At 41.3% G+C, this 18,534-nt stretch overlaps 1 protein-coding gene across 2 annotated transcripts in view; it reads right to left on the bottom strand.

Moving 5' to 3' along the window:
- LOC149316118 (copine-5) overlaps nucleotides 1–18,534 on the bottom strand; it is a 197,545-nt gene that overhangs the window by 161,100 nt on the left and 17,911 nt on the right. The window contains exon 2 of one of the 2 annotated variants that reach the window (XM_089514839.1): nucleotides 12,271–12,298. The exons of the other annotated variant lie outside the window; for it this stretch is intronic. Within the exon in view, the coding sequence (XP_089370965.1) occupies nucleotides 12,271–12,287 (17 nt within the window). The 5' untranslated portion in view covers nucleotides 12,288–12,298. The remainder of the gene's footprint in view (nucleotides 1–12,270; nucleotides 12,299–18,534) is intronic. 2 annotated transcript variants of the gene reach the window in all.

The following is an 18,534-nucleotide window of genomic DNA, read 5'->3' as shown; positions in this document are numbered from 1 at the left end:
TATGTTTTGAGAAATCTCTGCACAAAGACAAAAATTCTAGAATGGAGATAGAACTAAGTTGCATGTAACTTAAGCATGGGTTGCTTAAAACTGGAGACGTATGCTGTTTTGAACCAAATAAATTCATCTGTTCATTTCACTTGCAATCAGTACTTACAGTCAGTCCTCCATATTCACAGATTCTGCATCCACAGATTCAACTATCCATGGCTTGAAAATATTTTTTTTTTAATCCAAAAAGTAAATCTTGGGATTTTGACATTTTATATAAGGGACACCATTTTACTGCACAATTGTATAAAATGGCACTTGAGCATCCACAGATTTTGGTATCCATCAGGAGTGGGGGTGTCCTGGATCCAAACCCTGACAGATACCAAGGGACCACTGTACATATAAGTATAAACACATGAATTTGATTTACCCAATCTCTTCTCAAAAACTTCGTGGGGGGAGTAGTGACAAACTGGTCTTATGCAGATGTGAACAGATGGATATGGAAACATCATTTGTTAGATCATATAAGAAATAGAGGTTCCATGGGGATGTTCTCTGTCTCTACTGCATGAAAAAGACTCCCGGATTAATAAGAATGAAAACTAGACCAAAGGAACTGACAAGTTAAATAAAAGTTAGTATTAATGTAGGCCCTCTACATTTGCCATTTTGATTGTTCCTGATTTGATTGTTCACAGATTTAATTAATATGTTCCCTCTAGGTCCTCCAGCACAATTCTGCCAGAAGTTGACCATAGAGTCACCCTGGTGGACCTAGAGAAAACACTTCTCTTGGCATCTGTAAGTCTGCCAGCATGACTCTATGGTCAACATCTGGTGGATGTTGACCATAGAGATGTGCTAGAGGATTTAGATATTCAGACAGAGGTGTTCTCTCAAGTTAAAAAAATAGTATTCTTTAATTTGTGTTTTTTCCTATGTTAGGGACATAGTAGGACTCCCATCAAACACCAGCAAATGTGGAGGGTTCACTGTATTTATAGTTACAGATCTGTTTAGGAGCTATCCAGAGCACTGACTCTAACCTGGGGCTTCATTGCCACTGCATAACAAACTGGTTTGCAAGCGGATCTGAACCAGTTTACATGGTCCTTGTTTGCGCATGCGCTGATTCCCTGGTGTGGTTTATGAAGGGCCCCCCAGTGCTAAACCCATTTAAAGTGCTTCTTCTAGACCAGCTGAATTATTTGCATCTTTTGCACTGAAACAGTTCAGTGCTAGTGTGAATGAGCTGTGGATCTGAATCAGTTCCTTGTGGCACAGTCAGCCCTGTGGCACAACTCCATGTTGAATCGATCCATTGATGAATGTGAGCATGAAGTAGATTAAATTAAAATGGGTAAGGTTCGATCACTGCACGAATAGTGTGAACATCTATTTGACGCTGAACTGCTTCATTGATTTGAATCAAAAACCAGTTTGTTCTGAAAAAGGGAATAGAGCCTGGGAAATTAATTCAGCAGTTTGGATAGCTGCATTAAACTCTGAACCCAAACTCCAGGCTAGAATTAGTCTTAATTTTAAAGAAATTTGAATTAATTTGGAAGATATGGTTCAGCACCTTGGACAGCTCCTTTAAAGTTCATACTAAAACCTGGAGAAGATATACCACCCCACTGACATAGGAGCCACAGACTGCCACTCACTATGAGTTTGCTTCATATAATTTAGGCCAGGGATGGGCACCTACAGAGGTGGTGGAACCATTTTTCACTCCTGCACTTGCCTGGCTGGCACACCTGACATGACTAGAAGCATGTCACACATCATGTCAGATTCCATTTTTGGCCATTTTGGGGGAAGGGTTTTAGCAGTTTTAAGCAATATAGAAGTCAGAGAAGGGCTGCAAGAGCAAAACATCTACTATGTTTTGCAGCAGATTTCTACTAAAATCAAACCCTTTATAAAGCAAATGGCTTTTGCCACTCAAAACCAAACCACACCAGAGTAGATCATAACAATATATTCTTGCTGTGACAATATATTTCTCCACCAGCTACTATAGTACTGGCATTGTAGTTAAACCAGAGGGAATCTGGGGTAAGGGGTCAAGCAGATGGTGTCATAGTGCCTACAATTAAAATGTCCTAGGTTTTGATCCTAAGAGATCTAGAACCACTACCCCACTGGTAATGGTGTGAAAACAGTAAGACCACCTTGAAGCTGATTATATCAGTCTTCCTTTCAGGGAGCCACTTTTAGAAAGCCTGTTCACAAATATGAGGAATGCAAACACCAGCCAAAGTGTAATTGGGAGTAAACAGCATGTGTCTATCCAGCCACTACCTTTCTTTTTCTCTTTTTCTTTCTATCTCCGTCTCTTCTATATAGCTCTAGCAAGCGAATGAAAACAATTTTCTGACAGCTTCTCCTGCAGGCAGGCAGAGATGCAAGCTAAAGGATGTCCATTTTCTTCTCAGCTAGAGTATACAAATCTGGGTAGCTGAAAAAGCACTGTGCAAGTAAAGCCTGAGTGTTAGAACTTTATGGTTACAGATTTCTCTTTACCACATGTATTTGTTTCTCTTGACAAGAATTTTGGAGACCACTGGTTACATGTGCAGTCATGAATGGACATATGAAGGTAGGAAGAACAAAAATCAACAATCTTAGATACGTGAACAACACAATATTATTAGTGGAAAACCTCACAGATTTGGAACAATTACTAAGATAGCTCAGTGGCAAAAGTGCAAAGGCAGGCTTGCTGCTGAACATAAAGAAAACAATGATGACCAGAGGATCTATACAAATTTGATCTAAGCAATGAGGAAAGTGAAATAGTTAAAGAGTTCCCACACCTAGGATCAAAGATTCATCAACATTGTGACTGCAGCCAAGAAATCAGAAGAAAATTAAGAATAGGAAGGGCAGCTATGAAGGAACTAGATAAGATCCTAAAGAATAAAGATATACAACTGAGCACTACATCCAAGCCATTGTATTCCCCATCACCATGTACAGATGTGAGAGCTGGACAATGAAGAAAATTGATAAAAAGAAAATCAATTCATTTGAGATGTGGTGATAGAAAAGAGTGCTGGGGATCCCATGGATAGGCAAAAGAACAAACAAATGGGTCCTAGAACAGATCAAGTCTGAAATCTCCTTAGAAGCCTAGGTGGTTAAAGTGAGGCTGTAGTACTTTGGCCACATCATGAAACAGCGCAATTAATTTTAAAAGACAATGATGCTAGGGAAGGTAGAGGGAGTAGAAAGATAGGAAAACTGCACACCAGATGGACAGACTTGATCAGGGAGGTCATGGGTATGAATTTGCAAAACCTAAGCAGAGCAGTGGAGGATAGGTAGTTTTGGAGATGTATCATCCACAGTCGCCATGAGTTGGAGTTAGCTCTAGGGCAACAAACAAACATGAATACACAGACATTAAATGTTTGAGGAAATTTTTATAACAAATCAGTCTTCCAAGGTTTCCTGGAACAAGCCAGTCTTCTGGTTTCTTAAAGTGGGTGTGCATCTACAGTACATGTAAGCAATGGTCTCCAAAATTCTTGTCAAGGCATCATCAAAACCACAAGACCGTAGAGATAAAATGTAGATAATCCATCTAAGGATTCTAAATGCCTCATGTTATTACAAGAAACAATTTTCCACTCATCCCAAACAATCGTGAATAATCCTGAAAATAAATCCAGATGAGACAGGTATATAAACCAACACATTTCCCCAGATATACTCCCAGGTAAATTTGCACAGGAGTATAGAACTAATGCATAAGATCAATGGATTCACACACATACTGTTATAGGGTTAGTTAGTAAATTACCTGTTAGGAATTTCTTCACAAAGCGACGCTCTTCTTCCTCCCCAAAATAGAATGTGAGAGGTGAAAACTGGAATTTGCCCCAAACAGATGTTGAGTGTTACCTGAATGGAAAATGATTCAGCTAGGTTCTCTCCCTTTCTCTCTTGTACTAACTGAGTCTGGAGGAGAACAAGGAAGCAGCTTTGAGGTGGAAGTTTTCAAAATAAGCTTGACAACAATATGTAGAGGAATGAATTTTTCTGTAGAAGAATCCTATAGATCCATTAGTCCTGCCAAGAATTTCAATGGAGGGCAAGTTTTGTTGGAGTTAATCCTGTCAGCCTGCATCTCATATTCAGCTGGTATTTTATGGGTAAATCAGAAGGGGACATGCACTAGAAGGCTGTACCATCCAATTTTCAGCTCCTCTGAAGGGTTGCAGCATAATCTCACAGTTGCCATTTGGGGCAACCAGAAAGGATGAAGCATCACTTCCAATCACCTTTCAGATTATTTGGGAAAGATAGCTGTTCAGAGCATTGTACAGGGGTTTTGGGTGTTTTTGAGATGCTTTCCTAGACTGGGAGGGATTTTGTTTGGGGGGGGGTCAAAACAGAAAAGGAGTGGTCAGAGGCTGCCCTGGCTCTGATTGTTCCAGGACTATGGCAAATGGATGCTGCAGTCCCGAAGTCGGCCACTACTGCGATCCCAAATGGGCCACCAGCAGGAGGGACCTTTTGCCACTCATTTTCAAGATGTCTTTGGGCTACCTTAGGCAGACTTGGAGCAGCTTCTGGACACTTTGCAGGCATGCATAATTGAACATCACACCCCCAACACTCCCTCAAGGCACCTTATTTGGCCCATGTGTTGTGGGCCTGTTGTTATTTTTGCTGTTAAGCCAAAAAGTACTATTTCACACTACAACATCTGAGGCCAGGTATTCCCTTGAGCCTCAACACAGGGCCAAGTGTACTATGAAGGGCCAAGAAATAACAGGTGGTTGTCTTATAGAACTGATGTAAGTTTTATGAAGATGTCACTTTCTTTTGTCTCTCCTTGCTATGGGTTATAGAAGCTGATATAGTGGTTTGAATGTTGGACTATGACTCTGGAGACCAAGGTTCAAATACTTGCTCAGGCATGGAAACCTACTGAGTAACCTTGGGCAAGTTACACTCTCTTAGCTGCAGAGGAAGGCAATGACAAACACTCTCTTTAAAATTTTGCCAACAAATCATCATGATAGGGTGACCATAAATCAAAAATGACTTGAAGACACACAACAGTAACAATAACAATAACAACATAGGAAATAGAAGCATTTTAAGTAACTGCTTACTATTTATGGAGGATTCAGAGAATTTAGAGACATAGCTATATTAGTCAAGAATATCAGTATGCAAAGGGATCTTGTAAGAATCTGAGAAAGTAGACCAAGTCTGCGATAGCTTATGCTACAATTTTTTTCACATAGAGTGTCTCAAAGATGTTACAAAATCTTTTCGCATTCTCTTTCTTCCTATACGAGCCTACCTACCTTCTAAGATCATCAGGGGCAGGGAGGTCTTTTTCTCAGTCCCACACCTTCCCAGGCTTGTTTGGCGAGAACAAGGAGGAAAGCCTTCTTAGATGTTGATCCCAACCTTTGAAACTCCTCCTGTCTTTGGAGCTTGCTATTCTTGTCTTGCTGCTATTCTTCCACCAGCAAATGAAATTAGTTTTTCTTGATGTACTGTTTTGTTTTAATAATTTATCTTTCAATAAATTTTAATGGATTTACAGATTGTTTAATTGTGTTATAAAATCACACACACAAACACACACAGATACAATGCCTTTGTAAGTTTTACCTTTGTATTGGTGCTAATATTCTATAAGCTGACTTGAGTTCCAGTATTAGTCAAAAGCCAGGATATAAAAGAATAAAATAAGTCATAAATTTAAATAAATTATTAGCTCTGACTCCATGTACCACTATTCCTGCCTCATCTACCATTTGCTGAGCAGGGGCAGTATTCATGCTTAATGCCCCTGCCCATGCAGGCACTTCTGGTCTCTTGCTTGGAAGAAATAATCACACAATTGTTTTCCTTTAAAGCACTCAGTGAAAGGGTGGCAACTTTGGTTGACCCTCTCATCACACTGTTCAAGAACACAAGAGCCTCAAATGAACTTCTTACATTTCTCAGACTCATAATTGTATTTAATCACAGAATCCTAGAACTCTCAATCAAAGGATACCTGACAGATGGCCATCCAGCCTCTGCTTAACGATCTCCAAGTAGGGAGGTCTTACTGTCAGGAAGTTCCTCCTAATGTTGAGGTGGAATCTCTTTTCCTGTAGCTTGCATCCATTGTTCTGGGTCCTATTTTCTGGAGCAGCAGAAAACAAGCTTGTTCCTTCCTCAATATGACATCCCTTCAAATCTTTAAACAAGGCGCCTATCATATCACCTCTTAACCTTCTCGTCTCCAGGCTAAGCATCCCCAGCTCACTGGAGAAGAGAGGGTTAAGAGGTGCTACGATAGCCCTGTTTAAATGCCCTGTTTACAGATGCTAACACCCTCAGAACATCCTGTCACCAGCTTACAGATGTGGAGCTGCGGTGGGTGGAGGATTCCATTCTTATGAAATTTCTGTTCAGATGCCAAACTCCTAGCATTGCAGAGAAATTAAACACTCAAAATCTTTCAGACCTATAACTCTTCCATTGGCTGTGTTTATAGTCTATTTTTAATTCTGTCTGCCCCTTTGCTTTGGATGTGAGAACTGTATCTCTAAATGCCCAACTGAAGTTTTAATGCCCGACTGAAATGCTAGAAATTGGGGACTGAAGGAGCATTCACTGAGGGAACAGGATTTTATTGGGAGGGGGGGTGGGAATAGCTCCCATAGCTACACCCCTGCCTTTCCCTCTGCTTTCCTTTAACCTTGTACTCTAAAAAAAGAAAAAGGCTATTTCCCCAACATGACAGCACAGCTGAAAATGTCCTTCCAAGACCATTTGCTTTCATGTTTCATGCAATGTTGCTCAGAACTGTGTAATACCAGGTGCGTAATTGTCTGCTTCTTCTGGGTTAACTTGAGAGTCTATTGAATGCCTCCACTTTTGTCATAAACAAAGTACCTTGTGTGATAGTCTTCTGTTCTCTGTCACTAACTGAGGGGAAAGATTCTTTTAATTCTCTTTCCACATTTCCAAGGGGCTTTTCCTTGCTGGGTTTTTTAATTGCTTCATTATTCACTCTAGCTATTCTGGTCACTATCATTTATATTAAAACTCGTGGTTCCACATGCAAGTGGCTCATCAGAGGCAAAACTACCACTGCATTGGTTTGCTTCAATTTTTATGTTACCAGATGTGTTGTGTCTTGTGAAGAACACTCCTTTTCAAAAGAATGCCACAAATCCACATGCAGTTTGTAACTTACCTGCATTCCAATCATTGCTAGACTTACCATGCAATCCAATATATATCTAATTAGACATCAATGCTATTGAGTTCTTCTGTACTTTGGTAGGTCCAATGGGAAATATGGTTTACTATAAGCAAGTGGAAAGTATAAAGTGATGTCCATTGGGACAAAAATGCTGATGGGCTTTGAGGTGACATTGGGAAACCAGGAAAGCAATTGTGATGGACAGCTCAATGGAATATCAATTCTGGTGTGGAGTGGCTGTGAATAAGGCACATTCCACTGTGGGGCATCGTTTGGAAAGGAATTAAGGGGAGTAAACATAAAACAATCAGTTGTATATTTCCTAACACAAGTCTGTGGTGTGACTACACATGGAATATTGTGAAAAAGCTCTGGTCACTACACCTCAAAAAAGATTGTAATTATAAGTCTACGAAAGATACATGAAAGAGTAATTGATAAGGCTAAACAACTAACCCAGATTACATTGCTTCCACTTGTGGATTAATCTTTCTACATATTATAATAATTGGGGAAACTTGGGGAAACAAGGTCAATAGGAGAAGATATGGCATTGTACATGGCAGTGGCATCATTATATGGGTGCGGAGAGTATGGACCTCACCAGGTAACACTGGTGGGGTCCACTTCCAGCTGTGGTGGAGGGGCAAGTGCATCTCTAGTGGCTTTGCTATAGCCCCGGCTCTCTCCCTGAGAGTCAAGCTAGCTGGGAATAGATCCACAATTGATGAGCATTAGAGATGGGGGAGGGTGGGCAGGGTTGGTTGCTGCCACACACCACACCCCAGAAGCCTTTCCCCAAACTGGGTGTCACCAAGCCTGGTGATGCCAATAGTAGAAAGTACAGAGAGAGAAGTGTCTCTCCTTCTTTAATAGTCTAGAAGCCAGAGATATCCACTGAAGCTGAGTGGCTGCTACTCACAATGGCTATATACTACCTCTTGAAACATAGGTCTCTGAGTATTAGTTGTTGAGAAACGTGAGTGGGAGATTGATCACTATGGGAGTAGAATGCTGGATCAAACAGGCCTTTGGTCTGATCCAACTGGACTCTTCAGTACTTAAATTTGTGCAAATCTCAAAGAGGTTACTGTTACAAAAGACAGACACCACCTCCAAAAAACTAACTTTGAAATTTGACACAGAAAGTCTGACTTTGAATATTAAAATGTTCAGTATTTGAACTAAGAAACTGTGCTAACAGAACTCATGGTTTGGGTCGACCCAAGAGAAAAGGAGAACAAGTTTCAAGCTGTTGAAAAATAGTTTTCATTAGCAAAAAAGATAAAGGGGAAAAAAGGCCTAATGCATTTCAGCCAGCTGATACTGTTAAGGACAAAACATGTCAGGGTTACTTTTAAAAAAAAAATTAATAAAGACCATCTTTCAGCATTTTGAGACATGCCTGCCTTTTCTCATGTGCATATCATCTTATGCACCCCAGTTTTGGATGACTTTGGAATGTAGACTTAAGGTTGAGGTTGAGAAGAGATGGTTCATTAAAAAAGAGAATGATGCTAGGAAATGCGGAGGATAGTAGAAATAGAGGAAGACCACATACCAGATAGATAGACTCAATCAAAGAGGTCACTGCTAGTGGTGTCACTAGGGTTGGTGTCACCCTGTGCAGTAACTCAAGAAGTCACACACACTCACACTGACCTCCTCCCATGCCACATCATATAGAATCCTTAGTAATGTTTTTGGTACTAATGTTACTTGTTGTAAATCATAATTCCCGAATATTACTGTATGCAGCTATAGCTGTGACATAAAAAACTAGCAAAATGAAAAGTATACCTTTAAATTACAGTATCATAAGCACAGCCTAAACATATTTACATTTACATAGCTTCGCGTGATTAAAGTGAAAATTTGGTAAAATGTAATTTTTAAAAGAAAATTTAAACAGATTAATTTTTAAAAAAACCACACAACCTGAGGCCTTTCCTTTCTCCACCCCTTAGCCTTGGCCCACTCACACCCTCTCTTCCACTGAGCTCCAGAGTTTTAAAAGGATGTGGGTGAATGGTGCAGCCAAAAGACAGACATTTGAGGAGCAGTGGTGTCACACACACCCTTAGGGTGTTACCCATGCAGCCCAACTCCTACACCCTCCTAGTGATGTCCCTGGCCACAGCTCTGAGTCTGCAGGATCTGAGCAGAGCAGTTAAGGACAGTGGGGCTTGGAGGTGTCTCATTCATGGGGTCAATATGACTTGAGGCAGTTAACAGCAACAACAAACTTCTATGGATGGACTCCACTACAGCAATCACTGCTGCATAGGCACTTAACATATATGAGAATAGCCTCAACAGGGCCATTCAGTTCTTTATGTTTTGTCATTCTAGAAGACATACTGTGGAACCCTTCATAACCTTGCAGAATTCACACATGAATGCCAATTCTATGTAGGCATTTGCAGGAAACCAATATGGGTAATTTATTGGATGATAATCCTGGTGCTGGGAAGCCACAATCAATTTTGCTCTGCTCTGCTTATCCAATAAAAACAATCAAACATATCACCCACCATGTTGGAAGCTGCACACAAGTTTCCCACAACTGAAGTGGTTCCTAGTCTCCACTTGGCTATGAGAACTCTCATAGCTGCAATTGAGTCTGGTAATTTAGTCCAGCAGGGAGTAAGGAAATGGCACAGAAGTGCCCATTTCAGATGGGAACATGAGGTAATAGCACTGCAATTTTCCTAAGTCAGAAGTGTAAGTGGAAAACAGAATTTTATAGGCTTCTACAGACCCCTTGGATGCTGTACCAAGAGAATGGTAATGGATTTCTTTCTAGGGGAGCTGCAAAAAGATGTGAAAAACAACTACAAGTAATTGAGGTAGATCATAGCTTGGTGGTACAGCAAAACCCAGGTTCAGTCCCCTGTCCCCAGCATCTTGAGAAAAGGCTAGGAAAGTTTCCTGGCTAAATCCTTTGAAATGTGTTTTCATTCACAAGTTAGACAGATCAATGTTCTGTCTTGAATAAAAGGAGCTATCTATATAATTTATTAAACAATTTTCTACCAGGAAATAACTATAGTGTTAATATGGGAAGATCTATCTTTGTTATTTGTTTCTGACTTAAGGGGAACGTATCATGGGATTTTCTTGTCAAGATTTGTGCAGAGGAGGTTTGCCATTGCCTTCCTATGAGGCCAAATGAGTGGGATTTTCCCAAGGTCATTCACTGGGTTTTCCATGGCTCAGTAGAGATTTGAACCCTCGTCCTACTCCAACACTCAAATCACTATACCACACTGTGTCCTGAGAGCTAGCTACCCAGTTAAAATTAATTTGTATTTAGTTGAAATGTGACAAGACAGCAGTTATATGTAGTTAATCTAATATGTTGTATGTGGTTGTTGGGGTGGAGGAAAGAATCTATGTTTGACTGAGAACAGGCTGGCCAAATGACTTTCCTCCCAAAAAGAGACAATGCAGTATCTAGATGAATAAATAAATAAATGGTCAGTGATTTGCATAAATAAAATGTACTGAACTCATTTATATGTATGGATGCAGATGTAGTACTAATGACTATAATTTACACAGAAATGCACCTTCCCAGAGCAGAGAAGACTGTGACCAAGGGAGCCAAGTGCCAGCACAGTCTGCTGCCCAGATGCTGACTGTTGATGGGCAACCTCAAGGTTCCTGCTCTCTCTCTTCCTAGGGATCTTTACCTTTAGGCCAGGTTGGAAATAGATAGACTTTCAAATTAGGCTTGCAATTCTTTGCTGATTTGCTTCGCAAAGGGAGCAACAACTAATGTTAGTCATTTTCTTTCTGCTGTGTGAAAATCTTTAAAATCTGCATAAGTTTCAAAGACTATTCAGGACAAAAATTCAAATATGGTATTTTTGTGTGGAAAACAATGGCAGGAATCCTGTTTGGGAGTTACAAATGTGTAAACACTGAAGTTTCAGTACTGCACAGTAAATCCTGTCACAATCCCCACCCTACCCCCATTCCCACAGCAGTTAATGGGGGTCTGTTCCCCTATTGATCAGGAAGCAACCAACTGATGTTCCCCCTTGCACCAGAGATCACTCATGTGAGGGTGTGGGACCATCAGCCAGCTGCTTTCTGAAAAACAGGGGAACAGACCAAGTTGCTGCCTAGTAAGTAGAGAGTGGAGGGCTTTCACTGTCCTTACATAGCCCCTAAAGTAGGTACTAGATAGCAATCACAAATATAAAATAGTTATGAGTGCACGAGTCTAAGTTACACATTTGTAACTGCCCACAGGATTCCAACCAGCATTTTAATGCAGGAAATAGTATTAATGTGCTTTTTTTTCACAGACAAGTCTGCTGAGCACACTTTTCATAAGTTACAATGTCATAAGTCTGCCTTAATTACACCTTTTGGGTCATTGCCACTGACTGTCTCACTCTTCAACAGCAGGCATGGATATTTGCTGGGGGGCACAGCTTACCAGGTGAGGTTTAGGGGAAGATGTAGCAATGGAGACATAGCTATATGAAACACATCTGTCTCTTGATGCAGGATTTCAGCCTCTGCACAAAAAAGTGTGTGAATTTTGCATAGAATAAGTCCCAAATTGTGAGAGCCAGCATGGCATAGTGGTTTGAGCACTGGATTATGACTTTGGAGACCAGGATTCGAATCCTGGCTCAGTGTGTAAACCCACTGGGTGACCTTGGGTAAATCACATGCTCTCAGCCTCAGAGGATGGCAATGGCAAAGCCTCTCTCAAGAAACATGCCAAGAAAACCCCATGATAAGTTCGCCTTAGGGTCACCATAAGTCAGAAATGACTTAAAGACACAACAAAAACAACAACAAGAAGGCCCGAACTGCAAAGATTCCTGTCAGCCTGGACAACATTCAGGAAAGACTCTTTTCAACAAGTTTTCAAATAATTTCAAATATTACTTCCACCTTTCTTTCATCTTTCAAAACCACAGTTAGGCTGAACAATTCTAGGCTGAGTTCTCATTTCATCTGATCCTGTAATAGCCACATAAGAAAAAAAATGTAAATGTAATTTATTTCCCACTTACCAGGGGGAAGAGGCCATCCATCAAACAGCTGTGAATTCAAAAACACATAGAAGAAGACAAATAATGAGAGTGCTCCTCATCTGTAAAGAACTGAGAGCAGCTATGCTCCCTCAAATGGCATCAAACAAAGCTGTGATATAGGAGCCAGATTTTGCAGCCATCTATGTGGCATATATTCCAATGTTATTAGTATTTTTTAATATACAACTACAATGATTAGAATGTTAAATTTATTTTCAATTTAAAAAATCACAGTGACAGAAGCAAAAACAGCTCTTTGAAAGTATTGTGATCTGGCTTGATGTTGAGGTATAACTAAATAAAAGCCATTATTTTCTCACACCTTACCTTCCTAATTCCATGAAAACAAGGACTGCTACTCCCTATGTTCCATTCAGAGTTCTGTTTACAAGATGCTCATGTGTATATTTCTCTGAAAATATGTTTTAGGTTTCTAAGGAATTAAATCAAAATCCAATATTGTCACCTTGGTTTTAAAGCAACTGAGCATGGGTTCATTTATTATATTATCCTTTCATCCAAGAAACTTTCAGAGAAACTATACAAAAAATTCATGGCACTGCACTCCACTCTCAATTTTATCTTCACAACAACCATGTAAGGTGGATTCAGCTATAAGAGAGGAAGTCTCTGAGAACCTAAATCTGCCTTGTCAAAGTCAAAAAAAGGCATCTATTACACCAAGGATAATGAATATCTGACTCTCCAGATATTTTGGATTTAGCTTAACATGGTAAATGACTAGAGATAGTGGGAGCTGTAGTCTAATACATTCAGACAGCCAAAGATCTTACTCCCCTGTGTGACACCACAGTAAGGGATGTGGTGGCTCCACAATTTCAGAGCCGCTACAGTGAAAGTTCTTTGGGAAATTGAGACTAACCTAGTCATTTGTAGTTCTAGCATACACTCCATCCGTTGTACTTCAGTATACATTCTGCATGCAGACCTCTGCTTCCATCCCTCCCAGCTGGTTATAGCTGTTTCACAGTGTTCAATAGCACCACTTTGCATGTGCAAAACAACTTACGTCTCTGACTAACAGAATACTGGGCACTTATCACTGCAAAGGTCTGCTCAGTGCTATGTAACCATGTTTGACAAGCACAGTTACAGAGCTCCTGTGATTGAGAACACAACCTTATCAGGGATCTCAGTCATGGAGACTCTGTAATCACATTAGACAAATGCCTAAACAGGGCTTAAGAGTACCGTGATTCATCACTGCATACATTCAGAGTCCCAGAAATCTTCAAAGCTGCCACTTCTTTTAAACAGCACTGTAATGTTGTTTTTAAAAATATGTTAACATGGCAGGGGGGTTGGACTGGATGGCCCTTGAGGTCTCTTCCAACTCTATCATTCTATGATTCTAACTGTACAAAAAGAATCATTCCTACCTACTTCTACAAATGTAATATGCATAGTTTCAACTCACTGTTACCCCACCACCACCACCACCACCACCACCAGACACCCCTGCTCTCACTTTGTAGAGTTCTATGGGACTGAATCAGAAGGGTAAGAAAGCATTAAGGAAGAAATGTTATGCTGCATTTTCTGTCTTGGCAGCACATGTCATCCAGTGAAATGGGGAGCTGGGGGCTGGGTAGGGGATTAATATTCCTTGAAAAAGATTCAGTAGGGAAACCTGAGAGTCATTGGAGAAATGCTTTAATCCTATTTAAAGGCTTGCTAAGATTGATGCACAAAACTGGCACTGAAATTGTCCCCTCCCCTTGGTTTTAATATTTGCTTGCATTAGAAGAAAATCAATCAGAATTGGGTGTCTGGTTTACAGCTGTAAAGAAAGTGCAACTTGGAAGGCAGAGCACTTGTAACACCACATCTATCTCCCCTTCAACCCAGCAGAAACACCATCACCCAGCAAGGAAGCCATTGGCTTTCATCCAGAGCCTTCTGTGCTGAGAAGAGAAAGAAGCCTAGATTGGAAGATTTGTCAGGCACACTCTGGGCTCATTGGGATCTCAACCTACGCTGCTTTCCCTTTGTAGTGAGAGACCAAACAACTTAAAAGATGACTGAGTCTGTGCTTATTACTCCCTCAAGGATTTTCCAGTTAATGAGACTTCTTCCTCTCAGCTCTTGACTCTGGAACAGTTTCAAGGAAGACCTCTGCTTGCCACAAAGGAGCACCTTTTTGAAGTTACATTTTTCAAGGAAATAGGCTGATTCGAAAGTTAATTGTCTCAAAGCATACTGCGATGGGGCCTAGTCAAGACATTATTGCTTTCTGAAATAAATAGAAAGATGACACCCTACTCCTCCTCCATATACAAAAGCTTACCAGTCCGACAGTTGAATGTGGCTTCAACATTGGTGATGGGAGAACTTGTTCCACTATATCTGGGTGCTGCAGGCTACTTTGGGGTGGGGGTAAACATGCATTCAGCTCCACAGTATACACAGTGACATCTTTCTAACATCTTCTGTTTTCCAGTATATACTGCTTAAGACAACAGTCTTAGGGGCTATACAGACCACCCCTAAGGGGCGGCCTGCAACCACCTCAATTTTTGCCAGATCAGGGCTACAGCAACTGCACACCTTTTTGCAGGGTGCTCCTTTTTGCACCCTGCAAAAGGCACAATAGCCGCTGCACCATTGCTTTACAGCGCTGCTTCGATACTGCATTGTGTGGATGCAGCACCAGGAGCGTCAAAATACCACATGCCGTGTGGAGCAGCGTACAGTGTCACGCGGCCTGGGGGCGTGGCAGGGGCATGCGTCATGTAGATGCTACACCCTGACTCTGCCCCCAGGCCAGCCTTTAATGCCAGTCTGTACAGGGCCTCAGTCTGTCTCATGACAAGGCTAAATTGCTATTGGAGGAAAATGCCAACTATAATGGCATCTGAAGTAGGAACTCCAGAATGAAAGCAAACCAAACCAAGTAATACCCTTGCAAGTATGGGTTGGATGCTTGCCTGGTGAACAGCTAACAGTTTTCAGCACTATGCATGGATGCTATCGTTGGGCCAATCACATCCACAAAACCTGCCCATTTTTAAGAGCAGTTCAAGCACCAGGTTACTTGTCTCTCATTGTTAGTGGAATCATCCAGTATATGAAAGCTTACCCTATGTCACTGAAACCAACACAACTGCAGCTGCAAACATAACTGTTGTCTCACTGTAGAACAGAGCAGTTCTTTGGGGGCTACAATTTGCAGAATCCCCTAGGCAGCTTGGTAGGGAGTGGGCCTGACAACTGTAGTACAAAAAAAAAATAAATGAACCCTCTCCAACTGTTGCAAAGTGAGATGGCAATAGCAACACCCTCTTGTGCTTTGTAGGAATGAGAAATGGAAGCCATGGGAAGGAAGATAAATGAAAGGTGCTCAAGTGAATAAGGTGAGAAGCAGTGGAGGAGGATCAGTCTGGTTCAGGGGGTGCCTGTGGGGAAAAATTGGCACTTCCATCCTTTAGGACTCTCCTGAGCTGCTTTTCCACCAGTCATCATAATGGTCATGCAAACAAGAAGGGAATCTCATGATTGCAGAAAAAGAGTGGATGCAATATTTCATCTGACCAATTTAGTTTATGATTTGTTGTTGTTATATGTCTTCATTGACTTATGACAACCCTATCATAGTGTTCTTCTTGGAAATATTTCTTCAAGATGGGAAGTTCCATTGTCTTCATCTGAGGCTGAGAAAGTATGACTTGCCCAAGACCACCCATTAGAATTTGATGAAAGAGCAGGAATTTGAATCCTGGTCTCCCAGAATCCTAGTCCAACATTAACCCACCATATAACACTGGATTAGCTGCCAGTGGATCTTGCTTCCTCCATAACCTCACATGATGGCTTTAGGGAAGCCACTGTTTCCCAGGGTTATTCTTCTCCTCCCTTCCTCTGTAATAACACTGGTGAAGTGCTTTGAAGTTCACACTAGCTCTTCATAACAAACACTATGTGAACCTAAGCAAGACACGGCAAAGGAGATATAGAATCTCCTTTGTTGTGTCTTGTTTAGGTTCACATAGTGTCAGATGTACCTCCATCTTGGGCCCAGGCTTAAATCATTGCTTGTACATGTAAGCATTAAGCCTAAAAAAAGTTAATCCTTCCCTTGCTCTTCATGGGGGCTAGTCTTAAATCCTTGAAACATACACATTCTGGAATCCATGAAAGAAGAATCATATTAATCTGAAATGCTTTATATGGGGAACTATGCATATCATATTGAACCCACATAATATTGGATGTGTTTGCAGAACTGGCTTCAATGTATGTCTACACCAACCAGAATACTCTGACCCCAGAGCTGCCCTTAATTCCCCCCTGATCACATGGCTGGGCACTTTGCTGTAACCTCAGCAATTTGCACAGGCAGCAGAGGTGCCAGGCAACATAGCAGGGACACATGTAAACAGCCACCTGACATGTCTATGAAGGGATAGGGTGGATTTGGTGCCGAATTGGCCTTATTTCAAGAATGGTTTCTCCAAGGCCACTAGCAGTTTCCCCTCATCTTCACAGGAAATCCCTGATTTGTCCCTGTGTTGTGTAGGGAAACTGCTTGATTTGGCCTATGAGACTGAGTTATAGGTAGGAAGTTCCCAGTTTCACTCTTGCCGCTTCCATGACCTCACCTGGTGGCTATAGAGAAACCACTCTTTTGCATCCTTGTTTTCCTCCTCTCTGCCTCTGCAATGAAGCACTGGTATTTATATTGGTTTATCTTACTGATCTGTTGCAAAGATGGTGACTAAATAATGTGTGTGAAGTGCTTTGAACACTTGGAAGTACTTATACAAATGTTAAGCACTAACATGATTACAGTTCCAGGGCTCAAGGATACTTATAACAATAACCTATAACCATTAAAATGCAATAAAAATAAACAAAAACATCCCCTTTTTCAAAAAAGAAAAAAGCTAAATGAAAAAGTTTCAGCAACTGTAAAATGCTTTATAATAGAAAGCTTTATAAATCCCACAGTCAGGGGCTTTTCAAAAGAAGCTAAGCCTTACATCCTTTCCAAAAAAGAAAAAGAAAGAAAAGTGTGTATGTGTGTGTGGGGGGGGGGGGGGGGGACTATTATCAGTCTTTCTTCTGGCAGGTTATTCCAGAGCCTTGAGGCAATTCACCCTAAAGGCCCCACAAATCATAAAGAATAGTAGGGAAAGACAATCTCTATGACATGTGTGCCCTATGTCATATGAGTAGATTTAGAGATAAGCACTAGCACCTTAAATTAGGCCCAAATAATCAGCAGCAGCCAGTGAAGTCACATCTGAACAAGCTGAATGTTCCTACCTCCCCAAATCTAACAGGAGGGAAATAGTAGCAATCTGCCTTAGTGGAATTTTCAATGTTGTCTTCAAAGGCAGCCCCATGCAGAGCACATTAGAACAGTCCATCCCAAAGTGCTAAAAGCCTGGAGAAGTGCAGCTGTAGGCTATAGCCTCTTCTCCAGAGAGAGGTACAGCCTCTGCAACAGATATAACTGACTTTGGCCAAAATCCTATTAGTATGCTGTGCAGGAGTAACTATGCCAGTGTAAGCAGTGGTAGAAGGAGGAATATGGCCACAGGTGCTACTTTCATGAAGGCAGGCAGGCCCTACCCTACCTCAGCACCACTGTGATCCAGGAAAAAGGACAACTGCTGGTGCAGTGCACTAAGAGGACAGTGCATTTGCTTCCTCTTAACTAAAGAAATGTAGCAAGCATAATGGGGAAAGGAGGTCCTGGCAGCCCCAGACACCAACCTGTCAAGACTATGGCAGGGTTTGAGAGTACTCCTAAGTAACCATCCTGACTGTTTCACATTATGCAATGTAAAGTCAAAGGCTTTCATGGCCAGCATTCATAGTTGTTTTTGTTTTTGTGGGTTTTTCGGGCTATGTGGCCATGTTCCAGAAAATTTTCTTCCTGATGTTTCGCCAGCCTCTGTGGCTGGCATCTTCAGAGAAAAGATGCCAGCCACAGATGCTGGTGAAACGTCAAGAATAAACTTTTCTGGAACATGGCCACATAGCCCGAAAACCCCCAAAAAATCACATTATACAATTATAGCATTTAAAAAATAAACTCTAGGTTAACTGACATGGCTACATACCATGGAACCCTGGGATTTGTAGCCTGGAGATGGGTATTCAGAATTCTCAGGCAGAGAGCTCTAAGTATCTCATCCAAAATGGTGCCTGTCAGCACTGAACAGGGACGGCTTGGCACCGGAGGATGGAACGGGGCCTTTTGGAGGATGCTTTGGC

This window comes from Sceloporus occidentalis, unplaced genomic scaffold (assembly GCF_023333645.1).
Source record: "Sceloporus occidentalis isolate IW3139 unplaced genomic scaffold, rSceOcc1.0.p SCAF_3, whole genome shotgun sequence".
Lineage (NCBI taxonomy): Eukaryota > Metazoa > Chordata > Lepidosauria > Squamata > Phrynosomatidae > Sceloporus > Sceloporus occidentalis.
Note: the sequence above shows the minus strand (reverse complement) of the source record. Positions and strands in the feature narration are given on the sequence as shown.